Here is a 14,777-nt window from a genome sequence, read left to right on the forward strand (position 1 = left end):
AGTTAGTCAGGTGTTGATTAGAACGACGTGCCAGAACCCACGGCGAGATTGAACGTCGTTCGGTGGGGTTGCAAACATTTGGCTCAGTGAGGAAAGCAAGTAAGCGGAGCTACGAAACAAATCATTCTAGAGGCAATACAGGTCGAAAATAAGGAAATTCACTAACATAACTGACACTTTCATTCAAACAGTTTTCATTCAAAGTGAATCAAAAAAGGAAGAAACAGGCTGCAGATGTTCATCAGAAAGGAGGAGGCAATGTCTGTGAAATTTAGTAAAACAGAAATTGTACTCACCTCTCTTTCTGAAGTTAGAAAAGTAATAAACTCATTCAAAATTTAAAGCTCTTGCGGAATTTGTGGCATCTCCGGCAAATTACTACATGGTTTTTGCCGACAGATAAGTAGGACACTTAGCCACATATGTAATAGCTCACTGAAACAAAAATTTTTACTTGATAGCATGAAATATGCTACTGTTGAACCACTGCATGAAAAAGAGGGTTGGTCTGGTGCCAACAGCTACCGCCAAGTCTCACTTCTGACACCTTTGCCCAAAATTCTTGAAAATGTAATATATTCAGGAGTAGCTTCAAGTATTTTCAAAAATAAAGTGGGAACCAAACGCCTGTTTGATGTTCAGAAAGGCTTTTCAATAGAAAATGATGTATATGCTTTCACTTATTAAATTTTAAATGTTCTGAATAACAACCAAACATCACCTGTTGGGATTTTCTGTGATCTGTAAAAGGCTTTTGATTGTGTAAATCATGGAATTCTTCTAGATAACCTTAAGTATTGTGGTATGAGTGGAACAGAGCTCATATGATTTAATTCATATTTAACTGGTCAAATACAGAAGGCTGAAATAAACAATTCACATAATGTGTAGAAATCAGAAGATTTCTCAAATTGGGGAGGTATCAAAAATAGGGTCCCACAAGGTTCAATATTGGATCCCTTGCTGTTCTATATATATATATATATATATATATATATATATATATATATATATATATATATATATATATATATATATGACTTGCCAGTCAATATTCATGGAGATGCAAAGCTAGTTCTTTTTGCTGATGACACAAGCATAGTAATCATACCCAACAAACAAGGATTCACTGAGGAATTTGTATGTAATGTCTTGTAGAAAGTTATTAACTGACTCTAAAAAGCTTTGATGTAACACAGTACCTACAGATCTGTGCAGCAAACGGTACAAAACCTACAAAACAATTAATGAATGCAGAGTTTGGCAATAATCATGTATCTAAGGCAGAATATAATAAATGTTTTGGTGTGTGCATTGATTAGTGATTAAATTAGAAGAAACACATTCACGATCTACTGGTACATATGAAATCAGTTCCTTATGTTATTAATGTGATGCAAATTTTGGTGATAAACTTAGAAATAAATTAGCTCACTACGCCTGTTTCCTCTCATCCCTTCTGTATGTGATCATATTTTTGGTTAATTCATCATTAAGGAAAGAAGTATTCATTGCACAAAGCTTGTGGTTAGAATAATAGCTGGATAACAGCCACGATCATCTGGCAGGAATTTATTTAACAAACTAGTGATATTCACAGTAGCTTCAGAATGTATAGATTCACATACGAAATATTTGGTGATAACCCATCCCAATACAAAGCAATAGCAATGTGCAAACTTTCAACAGTAGAAGAGAGGCTGATATTCACTACTTTGTGTTAAATCTAACTTTGGCACAGAATGGGGTGAATTTTTTGCCACAAAAATCTTGGGACACTTACCAAACAACATATAGAGTCTGACAGATATGCAGTCAACATTTAAACATAAATTAAGAGAATTTCTGAATGACAACTCCTTCTGCTGAAAGAGAAGGCCTCGAATGATAGCACATAAAGAAATCTTTTGTTGAACTGACACGTTCCACTTCATTAGAAAGTATTGTATTCATTAATGTAATATAATCTGCTCATAAGATCGAGCGTCTTGGATATGTCAAAGCTGATCGGATGTTTCAAAGTTACTACTGTCAGCATCTATCAAAAGTGGTTGTAGAAAGGAGAACTCATGAAAGGCGACAGGGCGCTGGCCTTACACGTTATTTAGAGCATGTGGACGTCAGATGCTTGCCCACTCTTTGAAGTAAGATGTGTGATGGGTGATCCATCGCAGATCTAACGACAGAGTATAATCCTCATATGTACATAAGTGTTTCAAGGCAAATTCATGAACACAGACTTCTACATATGTTGACCCAACAACGTTGTCAATTATCATTGCAGTTGTCTGTAGGATCATCGAGATTGGACAGTGAAACAATGGCAATGGATCACCTGGTCGGCCTAATCACAGTTTCTTGTTACACCAGGCCGATCGTCGTGTCTGGATACACCATTATCCAAGCAAACAGCTGCACAAAACGTGCAAGTGCCACTGATGCATGCTAATGTGGATGCTGCAAAGTTATGCTGGTCATTCACATGGACTTCCATGGGATCTGTGGTAGTAATCAAAGGGTCCATGACAGCTACAGCTTGCATTAACTTCACTGTGGACCACCAGCACGTCTTCATATCTGATGACCTCACTCCTGATCGCGATAGCGTCTTACATCAGGATAGCTACCTGAAGGCCACAATCGTGTTACAGTGATTTGTAGCAGCTAGTAAACTCACACTGATGACTTGGCCGCCAAATTTTCCTTATATAAATCTGTGGAAATAATTTTGGCACACTACTGGGCGCATGCCTCCAGAACACACATACGAGTTATTTATTAGAGCTGAAAGACCAATGTATAGGCCTACCGACGTCTTGTCGAATCGATCCCATGTAGAATCGCTACTCCATTGCATTCCAAAGGTGAACCAATATGACATTGCTTGACAAATAGTACAAAACCTGGAATAGGAGGAGGAGGAAACGAAATGAAATTTCAATGATTGAGAGGGTGGTGTGTTATGTCATTTCTGTGATTAGAAAGTCTAGTCATTTTTACAAAGAACATGGCAACATGAGTTCACTTGTGACAATGATACTACATCCCCTCTGGTCTGGGTGCACGCACTGATCAGGTTGGGAAAGTGTCATAAACCCAATGGATTATCTCCTGAGTGAAGATGGTCCACAACCATTATAATTTGTCGCATTAGGCATGACGACGGTTCAAACCCATGTCCGACCATCCTGATTTAGGTTTTCCATGATTTCCCTAAATTACTTTAAGCAAATGCCGGGATGGTTACCTTGAAAAGACTTAATAGACTTCCTTTCCCATCCTTCCCGTATCCAATAGGACTGATGATCTTGCTGTTTGGTCCCTTCTCCCAAATCAACAAACCAGCCTTTTATATTCTTGATATTCTGGTTTTGACACTGGGGCAAAGTTGCCATTTCGGGTGCTTCCATTAATGTTTTATTGCAACAATGTATATCTGATCTATGCCTCTTGCTGGCCGCAGGAGTACCTGTCCTGCAGACAGTTCACAGAGAACATGTCTTGTCTCGATGATCATTGTGCTGTTGAGAAATGGCATAATACTGTCACAAGAGAGTTAACACGTGATAACACAAGATGCCCATGACACATAGTTGTGCTGTAACATTCCTCTCAATCGATACTGGTCGTGACTTGCTGTCATATGTAATGGTTCCTCACACCACACTGACAGGAATGAGAATGTTGTGCCCCTCTAAAACATTGTAAGAAAAGCCCTTCTCCCTAGGTCACCACGAACTCGCAGACAATGGGCATATGAGTTAGTGAGGAATTGTATGTCATTGCTAAATACAATGTCATGCCATTCTTTAGCAGTCCATACTTCTCAGGCACAGCAGCACTCCAAATGTGGCAATCTGTGTTGCAGTGTTACCTGCACCCCACGCACGGGACACTAATTTCCTAGTGCAGCTGCTACTAGTCCCCAACCAATGGAGTGGGATAACACAGAACGTTGCAGGGATACCCATTCTCTGGCGACCAGTACACATGTGAAGGGGCTATGATGTCTTGGTGTACTACATCGTGATTCTCACTTGTGGTGGTCAGATGCTGTCCATTGGAACCATGATGAGTATACTAACCTCACGTTCCCATACAGTCCTAAATCAGACCACTATCGAATCCAAATGCAACACAAATCACGGTCCTGCATGATTCAACTTGACAGCCAAATGGAGACCCACAATGAAGCCCCTTTCAAACTCTGTATATGCTGATTCCGCTACTTCATACCAGTAAACAGCATCTTCATGTCCTTCACAGTGTTCACCAGACATATGACGCTGCTCATACCCTGATAACAACAGTAAAAATGAACAAAACTAATGCACTCTGGTGACCATTCTGCTGATCACAGAACTGTAACTCTTATCATTTATATATCCGCTGGTTAAAGCTACATTGATATCCTGCCATGTCTACAAGATGCTTCAGTTATTTTCATTGAGTGCATTTTGGCTCATCAGTGTAAATACACTCCCTTACTCTAAGAGCATGTTAAGCCATTTTGCACATTCGTCAGACCTGCAGGTTGGGCAGCTGCTCGGCCAGCTGCAGCACGCGCTTGGTGCCCACCACGTTGGTGTTGACGGCCTGGCGCAGGCTGTCGTCGAAGCGGACGCTGGCGGCGCAGTGGAAGACGACGCTCACGTCACGCCGCAGGGCCTCAATGTCCTGCTCTTCCAGCTGGAAGTCCGGGGAGCTGACATCGCCGCCAATCACGGACAGGTGGCGTGCGAAGTCAGGCTGCTCTTCTCGAACCTTTGAGAATATCTGCACAAATAAAAGGCGGACTGCTGATGACAATGAGAATTGCGTGTATGTTATGGTAAACTGATAAATCAAAGACATCTCCTTGAGAAGATGTGAAACAAGATATAAAGTCCCTAATCTGATCTGGTTCAATGAGTTAATGAGAAAAGTTAATTTAAGGACTTTTGGCCGAGAAGGAACGAGGAGTAGTGAAAACCACACTGAATCCTTCAAGTTTGACTATGATAGTGACATAACTATGATACTATTCAAAATTAATTGTCACCCTCCAGTTGCTGCGTGACAAGTGCAGTGTGTAGATTACTTCACTGAAAAGCGAAACTACCATCCTCGGCACTTCCAGTGTCGATTTACTCAGCCACACTTGTACCTTTCCACTCTCATTCACATATTAGGGTATCTAAGATTAGCAATGGACATTTATTAATCCGAACAAAAACCACATGCCGAGCTACATGTCAAGATCACTAAAACACCCATACCATCTGTCGACGCACAGATTCGAGTCACTCACAATCGTGACAGACACATCCTCTCCACTAGCATATTATACAGATACATCTGCACAAGGTACCAAATGAAACGTTCATTTTATTCACAACCCAGCGCCTTGTCTATTGCTCAGTGAAACTGCGTAGCGAAGATAACTGTTATAATCCCGGAAGAACTACTCTTATTTCGCTCGAAATCGGTTTTCATGCTCCCTAGAACTGATCGTACTAGTGTCCTCTATACCATTTTTCCTTTATGGAACATGTCATATTCCGAGAACCATTCCAGAAAAACTAAGGGCACCGTCTCGTGCTGCTACAGTTTACATAGAACGATTAAATCAATCACTGCACAGCAATTGAGTTATCGTTAAATTTAATTAATTCACCATTTATAAAACCAGTGCTATGAAAGCGAACTCCTTGGCAGAAATAGACGTGTGCAGGACGGCAACGTTAGGTATCTAAACTTAAAAAAACTTAAAAAGAACCAGGCTATAAGAAGATGATTATTAAGAAGCTTTTTTTTAAAGAAAAGTGACATCAAACTACATATGATTAAAATCTTTGCAAATGAACTGCTATATAAAACAGTTGAAGGGAAGAAAAACCGTTTTGATAGTCCCATATTATGGGAAGACGGGACTACATTGAGCATAGGGACTATAAAGGCACTTCACTACTGTCAGTTGCTGAAAAATTCTACTACAGGATTTTTGAAACTGGACTCAGAAATGAGGTTGAACACAGTCATAAGAAGGGTAGATAAGCTTTCTCCCACACAAAAGCAGCCAAGAACTCGTCTTCATACCTACGATGGTCAATCAATACCTAGTCGAGAAGAAAACAAGATCTTTCATGCCGTCATTTTACACATGAAACATGCGTGTGACAGTCCTGAAGGCCGAGACCTAGAGGTCCATAGAGGCACGTTATAAGATTATTGGATTTCAGATACTTTGCATATGAGATATTTTTCATAAAAGAAAAGAACAGCAAACGCGCTGTACTTCATAAAAATACTAAGCATTACAGCGCGAGAGTGAAGAGGCGATTTTTTTTTTTAATGTACGCTTATACCAGAGTTTAAATACTCTAAATAAACACTATGACCCGCTGGGCGCAGATATTTAAAATCACTGCCGCAGAATTTGAGAGCAAGAAGTTGCGAAACAGAAGAAAGAACAATCTATCTTTTGTTAAGAAATATTCCAGAGACTTCATTATTCCTTGTACTTTTGGTCGCCAACATGTTAAGACGTAATACATAGTATTGCTGCAAGTTGTATTTTTATTTTGTGTAAAAACTATGGACAAACATTTCGGTAACTCGCGTGTGGATACAATGTACTTACACACACGCAAGGATATTTAATTTTTAAGAAGGAACGGACTGACAAAGCAGCGATTATTGGACTGCGCCGTGTACAAAAGAAATATCAGATGCAAGTCATGAATTTATTGTGTATTTGTCGAAATCTAGAAGTTTAAAGCCAATTTTCTTCTTATTCTTTCCTTTCACTAACCAAAAATGATGTTGAAATTGTATATGAGCTTTGTCACAGGTTCACTCTTTATCGCGGTGTCTCGTTTGTTGTTGGGAGACCACTAATGTGTTCAACGAAATTCCCCTAATTTGCTTTCATTTCCATTTTTATATTCAAATAGGTCCCTTAGGTATTTTCATCGAAGATTCTGATTGCGTGAAGGCAATCCGGGTCAAAAGGTCAATTATTCGCGTAATCAGTCGGTACGTCTCCAGAACACAATCGAAAACTGACGCTTCGGTGATCAATTAATAATCTCTCTTTGTTTTAAAGTCGTACTCAAAAACGGCCACACAGGGTAGCCTAAAGTACGCAGTCTAGCGTTAGGTTTCATTTTGTCAGTAAAGATTACCAACCAACAGTTACAGCATCACTATTATTTATTTACTACTATTTCTTATACAGAATAAGCAAGTTCCTAACGCCGGATGTGGTGCCCGAACAGGGACTTGACTAAAAACTAATCTGTTCTCTTTATTTTTCATGCTACCATCTGGAGGAAATTTGGAAGCGCAAGGAAAAGGAACCAGTAAAAAAAGGATGTATGCGCAGAAAACCGCAGTACGAATCCACAACAGCAGTAAATAGCGGCGCGCAAGACCACTAAAGTGAGTACGACTTTTCATTACGTTTGAAGCTTTGCATACCGAGCATTCAATCGGCTAGTGAATATTCACTCTCTGTGCTTCTTTCCTTTTCCTCAAGCTATTTAATTCCCATATGTCTCCTTCCTTTTGTTGTTCGATCCGCCTCTTCATTTCACTTAAAATAGTTAGAAATAGTCAGTCAAAATTTATATTGTTGTATATTTTAGTGGATCAAAATAGCCGCTATCTACACCAGTTTTAGTGCGGTATAAGTGTTTTTCATTTATTTTATCTCTCTAGTTGCCATATTGGCATCTTCATGTGCTAGAGTTTCAATTGTTCTTAACGCGCACGCAATATCTGAGAAATCAGGACGCGAAATCATTGAGGTGAAAGTGAAAACCGTAATTATAAATTATCTTTTCTGGCTCGTGTGGTGTAACTACGCTAAATTTAAGATGGCAGATGAGCAACCCAGACAACTTAGACCGCGCGCAGGTGTAAACAAACTTGAATCTCGCAGTGAAGGAACAACAGACGACGAAGCGACACGCGAGGTATCGGCACCACAGTCCGCGTCGCAACCGCGTGAATGCTAGAAGTCAGAAATAATAAAATGGTTTGCTGATATGAAAACCAGTTTTGAGGCACACATGGGACAGTCAACACCAAAAAATTGACAACATTGAAGTTCACATGGGTTGTCGTAGAAGCCAAATAGCGGATGTTGATGCCAGATTACAGGAACAGAACAGAGCTGTAGACAGCAGGTCCCACAGTTTAGAATTGAGGACAGAGGATACTCAAGTGCGAATGACCAATATAAATTCTGTTATTACCGACATCCAAACACAAATAAAAAGTTCGAATGACAACATGGAGGAAAAAATTCAATTTATTACCACCGCTTAGGCAAGCGAGCTAAACGCAAGCGTACATGCAAAAATAGACAGTGTTCTTTCCATGATGGATTCCGCCGATACCAACACTGGTAGAAAATTTACAGATTTGCAGACCCAAGTCGATGTGCGTAAATCAACAGCGAGTGACTCTTTGAAACATTACAGTGATGTTTCAAAAAGAGTAGGCCAATTGACAGAAGGTGTCAGCCACATTGGCGAGCGAGTGGAAGAACTTGCTCAGCGAATATCCGATGTCAATATTGACAAAAGGATCGAAGATGTCACCGCAGGAATAAGCACTACACTTAATAGGGAATTTGAAAAGTGGATACAATCCAAGGAACAGTACATTGAGAGTAAGGTACACTCTGATCTAAAAGGTACAGTTTAATCCGCCACAGTAGAAATCCTAACCGCTCCCGTTATTTCTGGTGACACTTTAACCAGTGAATTAGGCAAAATCAGAGGAGCCTTCAGCCACGATCTTCCGGAATGGAAGCAACGGCTGACCGGTGACACAGATCAGCTGAAAAGGAAAGTTATAGAATTGCAAGCTGACAATCAAAGCGATTATTCACTACCGCCAGAACAAGATACTCGTCAATATCCCGAGTATGAAGTACAATTATCACCAACTGTAAATAATACGCGAGATAAAGCTTCAACTTCACGTGGTCATACCGATCAACTGACACTCGTTGAACTAATGCGAGATGGGAGTGTGCTGAAACACAGAGTTTTCCAGCCTTTTATACCTGAAAAACGAAATATACATTCCATGGTATTTCTAAAATCATTCACAGATCCTTTTTCAGAATCATGGATCGACAGACAGCGATTACAGTTCATATTAGGGTATGCACACGGCGAAGGATCAATTTGGGGTACTGAAATAATAGACAAATGTCACACCTACGCAGATTTCGAAAGGCAATTTTTGAGTAAATTCTGGAGTTCAGGTATACAACACAGACTCCGAAAGGAGGTCTACAACGCCGAACCTTTCAACACCAAGGGAGCAGGTTTGAAGCGTTATTTCGAAAAATATTTACGTAAAATTCAGTATTGGGACACGCCCATTTCAAGTAAAGATATCATCATGACATTAAAGTCAAAGCTTTCTGTGCCAATGAGGGAAAAATTAGTTAATGTGAGTGTACAGGACCAGGCAGCCTTTCTTTCCGTTCTTGACAATTTGGATGTGATCTATGAGGACGTGGATGCGAGTGCGCGAAATAATTACAATAACTGACCGCCCGCTTTGCAGCAGCACGTAGCAGACTGTGTCAACGGAATGTCGTACCAACATAACACAGGACAACCGCACGCTCAGCCGTATAGCAATAATAATTTCAACTGCCGCAATGGAAAACCATATAGTAAATATCCAAACCAGAATAGATACAATGCGATTTACCAAAACACACAGCTACAATACGGAAACTCACCAATAAATCACAACGGTAATTACCAGAATCAGGACAACAGGAAATATGATGGAAATCGTCACAAGGGAAAGAAATGGAACAATTATAACGGGCCACAACACTACAGTCAGCCAAGTCGTTTCACTCCCTCTCACCAAATAAATTATTTACAGCCTCAAAATGCGCCATTTTCTCACCAACTCGGGAACAATAATCAGACCAATCCGCCGCATGCTTTTATTAACACCGCTAGTTATAATAGTCTAGGAAACCCGACGATATTTTACACACAGGGGGGAGATCAAGCATCAAACGCGATGTCAAACGACACGCAATTACGTGATGCGCAGTTCGTATGGGATACAAACGCAAGTTTTCAGCCTAGCATGATACAAAATACTAATCACGTAAAAATAACCCAAGTCGGAAAACCATTAGCAACTTATTTACGTCTCCACGGGGAAGCTGCGGAACGAAATTACAACACCCTGAAGTAACCTTAGACGACAAGTTAAGACAAGCTCTCATATCTTTAACCACTCAAGACAACCTAAGGAAAAAGACGCATGACAAACACATTATCAAAGTGTTATCCTATCGTATAAATGAACAAGTGCTATTAAAGACTCACTTCAAACCATATTTGATTCATCATAAGAATCGCAAGTGGCAGCGCTTGTATGACGGACCATTTATTTTCTTAAGAAAACCGCACATTGGTTGCTATTTATTAGCTGACCCTGTATCTGGACGAATAAAAGGATTGTTTCATCACGGAGACTTAAAGAAATACCGAGTCAACCATTGAAGATAGCTGCTAAGTTAAGCTGCTCTCTCTCTCTCTCTCTCTCTCTCTCTGTCTCTCTCTCTCTCTCTCTCTCTCTCTCTCTCTCTCTATATATATATATATATATATATATATATATATATATATATATATATATATAAAGTTGTCATAGTATGTGTGAAGTATAAGCGTACATAAGAATAATGCACAGGAGTAACACCCTGTCGACATGCCTCCACAAGAGAAGTAATTTATGTGAGTACCTGAATTAAAATACATTTATTACAGGAGAGCAAGATTTGCCTCAGATGTAAGTTAGTTTTAAGTTAAATTGAGTTATGAACGGCCAAAGCCAAAGAGCAGACGAATAAATATTATAGTAGGGACGTGCTAAGTGCCACCTGCTATCACTAGTTTTAAGTATACCAAAGATCTCTCCACTTGAATGAAATAAATTAAATGATCATTCGGACCAGAATCATTGCTCGTAAATAAAAATTGATTAAGGTCGCTTACTCTTATGAGGTAAATGTTACGTTATTTACAAGGAGTGTTTGACCACAATTTTTATGAGACTACCTGTGAAAAGCAGTAGATAAAGGCAGCAGCTTAGCGTATAAGAAACAAGTAAATCAATAGCGATGAAGGTTGCAGGAAAGAAGTGCGCAGTTCAGTTATTTTTATTACTGTACGGAGAAAACCGTATACGTTCATAAGAATTTTGCGTCACAGTGCAGCTGAAATACTTACAAAGATCATTTATTAAGTAAACCAATTTAGTACCAAAAGCATCTATTTCAGGTCCTCGAGATACAACGAATGTTTCCATTCTTTTTTTTTTTCAAAAGAGAAGATAGCTATCAAACTCTGTTCACTGCTAATGCATGGTGTAAGGAATTTTAGATATGTATAGAGAAATTGGAGAGCTGGATGAGACGAGACTGAGACTGCTATATCGATTTAATTACGCAAACTACTTGTCATGGAAAACTAGGGTGATGATGCACAATTTATGTTAGGCTCGTCATTTCATACGGCATTAACATTGTATCTTCAAATCTCTTGACTCCAAAAAAGTCTATTGTGTTTTCCTCTAATCAGTATCCTCACCTGCCTGCCCTACCCAGTAGAGAACTGAATTTTACGTACTGATTGCATGCTTGATACGTACAGACTGTACGTATGGATGGTCGTGACACGTTGGTTGTTGACAGGCTATGCTTATTTTCCGCGAACTGTGAATTCAATTAAGATTTGTTGTGTGAAATTGCACGATAGAGAACATCAAGCTACCCAATTTCCCTCGTGGAAACTTGAACATGAACTGTTCATCACATCAATAAAGCCACATTGACTATGCCCTCAAACTAACGACGTAATTAAAAGAGAGAAAATAAAAGATCTGAACTTGAGAGAAGAGTAATTATTGGAAAAAGAAAAGAATATCAAGATTTCGAACAAGGTGTAAACTGCCTTGCAAGCACAAACTATAAATAAGACAAACGTTTTTTCGTCAGGCCTTGTAGTCACAGACTAATTTTTCTTTGTAAATAATTTTGTAGACATATATGTTAACTGTACTTTGTAGTAATAATGCAGTCATCAATTTATGGACACGTATGTGTTGCTGCGTGTAAACCGACTATAGACAAGCAATAAACGGACACGCACAAAAGTGGTGCGTGCGAACTTTAACATGACGACCAAATACATGTGGACACGAAAAAATAATAACGTGTGAACTGATAGGGTGATAACTTTATGGACACGTGTGAAATTCCTCATGTGAAGTAATGTTATAAACACTTGTACCACGAAACCACGATGTAGAAAGCCGAACTGTGCAAGTGAATAAGTGTTGTACTTACCGCAACCGGTACTGTACGCCTTCCACGGACACATTCTTCGACAAAGCTGCGGGAGTCGCCTCGTCTGGCTGCTCCCGTAATTCCGAATCGATGAAAAACCGTAAAAGCTCATGACACGGCTAGTAGACACAAAACATCCTGCCTCTCGCAGAGCACTGTTGCTAGCGTTGTGAAGCCGTCAAGTTACTATCACGTGACTGTCACAAACGGAGGTAGCACAGAGTACGCTGCGCGCTCAACAATCCAGATTCCTTTGCACAACGAACGCGGCTGCCAAATGTGTTTGAAATACTTTCAATATAAAATCTGATAAAACCATGAGTCAAGCACGTATAGACCTTATAAAATCACCAAGATACTAATCTGAAAAGTCTAAAACTCGACTTTGACAATTGCTACCGAATTTGTAGACCAGGCCAAGTAATGACGAAAACGTCTCTACCCAAATAAAACCAGAAAAGTAAATACCGGGTGATCAAAAAGTCAGTATAAATTTGAAAATAAACCACGGAATAATGTAGATAGCCAGGTAAAAATTGACACACATGCTTGGAATGACATGGGGTTTTATTAGAACCAAACAAAAAAACGAAGTTCACAAAATGTTCGACAGATGGCGCTGGACAGCAAAACGTCAGTGACTGCGCATGACAATCGTGTATAAAAGGAGCTGTAATGAGAGAGAGAATCAGATGCGCCAGCAGTCGCAGCATGTTGACGTTACCTGAAAAGGCGCTTTTGGTAAAGCTGTATTATCAGAATGGGGAATGTGCTAGTTCAGCGTTACGATCCAATCGTCATAGAAAGGGGACTCGAAAGGGTAAAAGTCCGTTGCCAAATGCAGCTGTGGCGAGAATGATTTCGAAGTTCGAAGCCATGGGTTGTTTAGACGATAGACTCAGTAGTGGCCGACCGAGCACAAGACATAATGCTGCTGAGACAGTTCAGGAAGAAATGGAGACTGTAGTGGGTTCGTCTATATACGGGGAAATCAGCGCTCGTGCAGTCGCACGTCGCACCGGCATTCCCTACACCACTGTTTGGTTGGCACTTAGGCGTACCCTCCGATGCTATCCGTACAAAATCCATCGGCATCATGAACTTTTACCTGGCGATTTAGTGAAGCGGAGGGAATTTGCGGTGTGGGCGTTTCAAAAGATGACGGAAGATGACGATTGGGCGAGTAACGTGTTGTGGACCGACAAAGCTTATTTCACGCTCCGAGGGTCTGTCAACGCCCACAGCTGCAGAATTTGGGCTACCGAAAATCCTAGAACTGTCGTGGAAACTCCATTGCACGACAAGAAAGTCACGGCATGGGTTGGGTTTACCACATCTACCGTCATCGGGCCTTTTTTCTTCGAGGAAACGCGTGATTCTGGTTTTGTAACTGCTAACGTGACGGGTGAGAGGTACGCCGATATGTTACAGATCGCATCATCCCCAGCCTGGGTGATAAACACCTCCTGGAACGTACGATGTTTATGCACGATGGTGCTCCACCCCATATTGCTAGACGCGTGAAAGATCTCTTGCGCGTGTAGTTTGGTGATGATCGTGTGCTTAGCCGCCACTTTCGTCATGCTTGGCCTCCCAGGTCCCCAGAGTTCAGTCCGTGCGATTATTGGCTTTGGGGTTACCTGAAGTCGCAAGTGTATCGTGATCGACCGACATCTCTAGGGATGCTGAAAGACAACATCCGACACCAATGCCTCACCATAACTCCGGACATGCTTTACAGTGCTGTTCACAACATTATTCCTCGACTACAGCTATTGTTGGGGAATGATGGTGGACATATTGAGCATTTCCTGTAAAGAACATCATCTTTGCTTTGTTATGCTAATTATAACTATACTGATCAGATGACGCGCAATCTGTCGGACATTTTTTGAACTTTTGTATTTTTTGGGTTCTAATAAAATCCCATGTCATTCCAAGCATGTGTGTCGATTTGTACCTCTCTATCTACATTATTCCATGATTTTTTCAGTTTTCAAATTTATACTGACTTTTTGATCACCCGGCGTATACGAGTACTAAGTACTACGAAGAGAATGAAACCTCATGTACATAAACAATTGTTATCCTACCAATTTTCTTTTAGACTAAGTTAGTAGTAAGTAAGCACAGTCTAATACAGATTTTCTCTGTATTTTTCATATACGAGAACATGAATGGAAGCTCGAACGTGTATCAAGTGAAATAGAGACCGCCACCAAACGGCTCAACACGTTGCAGAACCAGTCTTCCAGTTCCTGATCCACGACGCATTTCCAACGCAACATCACATCCAGACAACCACTTCAACCTCCACAGTGAAAGTGATGCCCTACGTTTCCTCCACTGTGAAAGTGCAATCAAATTCCCTCACTCAAGTACGGTGCTACCA

General features: G+C 40.4%; 1 protein-coding gene across 1 annotated transcript in view; it reads right to left on the reverse strand.

The window, feature by feature from the left end:
* The window catches only part of LOC124545380 (fatty acyl-CoA reductase 1-like), a 163,300-nt gene that overhangs the window by 98,528 nt on the left and 49,995 nt on the right, over positions 1-14,777 (reverse strand). The window contains exon 3 of the mRNA XM_047124290.1: positions 4,528-4,776. Within this exon, the coding sequence (XP_046980246.1) occupies positions 4,528-4,776 (249 nt within the window). The remainder of the gene's footprint in view (positions 1-4,527; positions 4,777-14,777) is intronic.

The sequence above is a fragment of the Schistocerca americana genome, chromosome 8 (genome assembly GCF_021461395.2).
Source record: "Schistocerca americana isolate TAMUIC-IGC-003095 chromosome 8, iqSchAmer2.1, whole genome shotgun sequence".
Classification (NCBI taxonomy): Eukaryota; Metazoa; Arthropoda; class Insecta; order Orthoptera; family Acrididae; genus Schistocerca; species Schistocerca americana.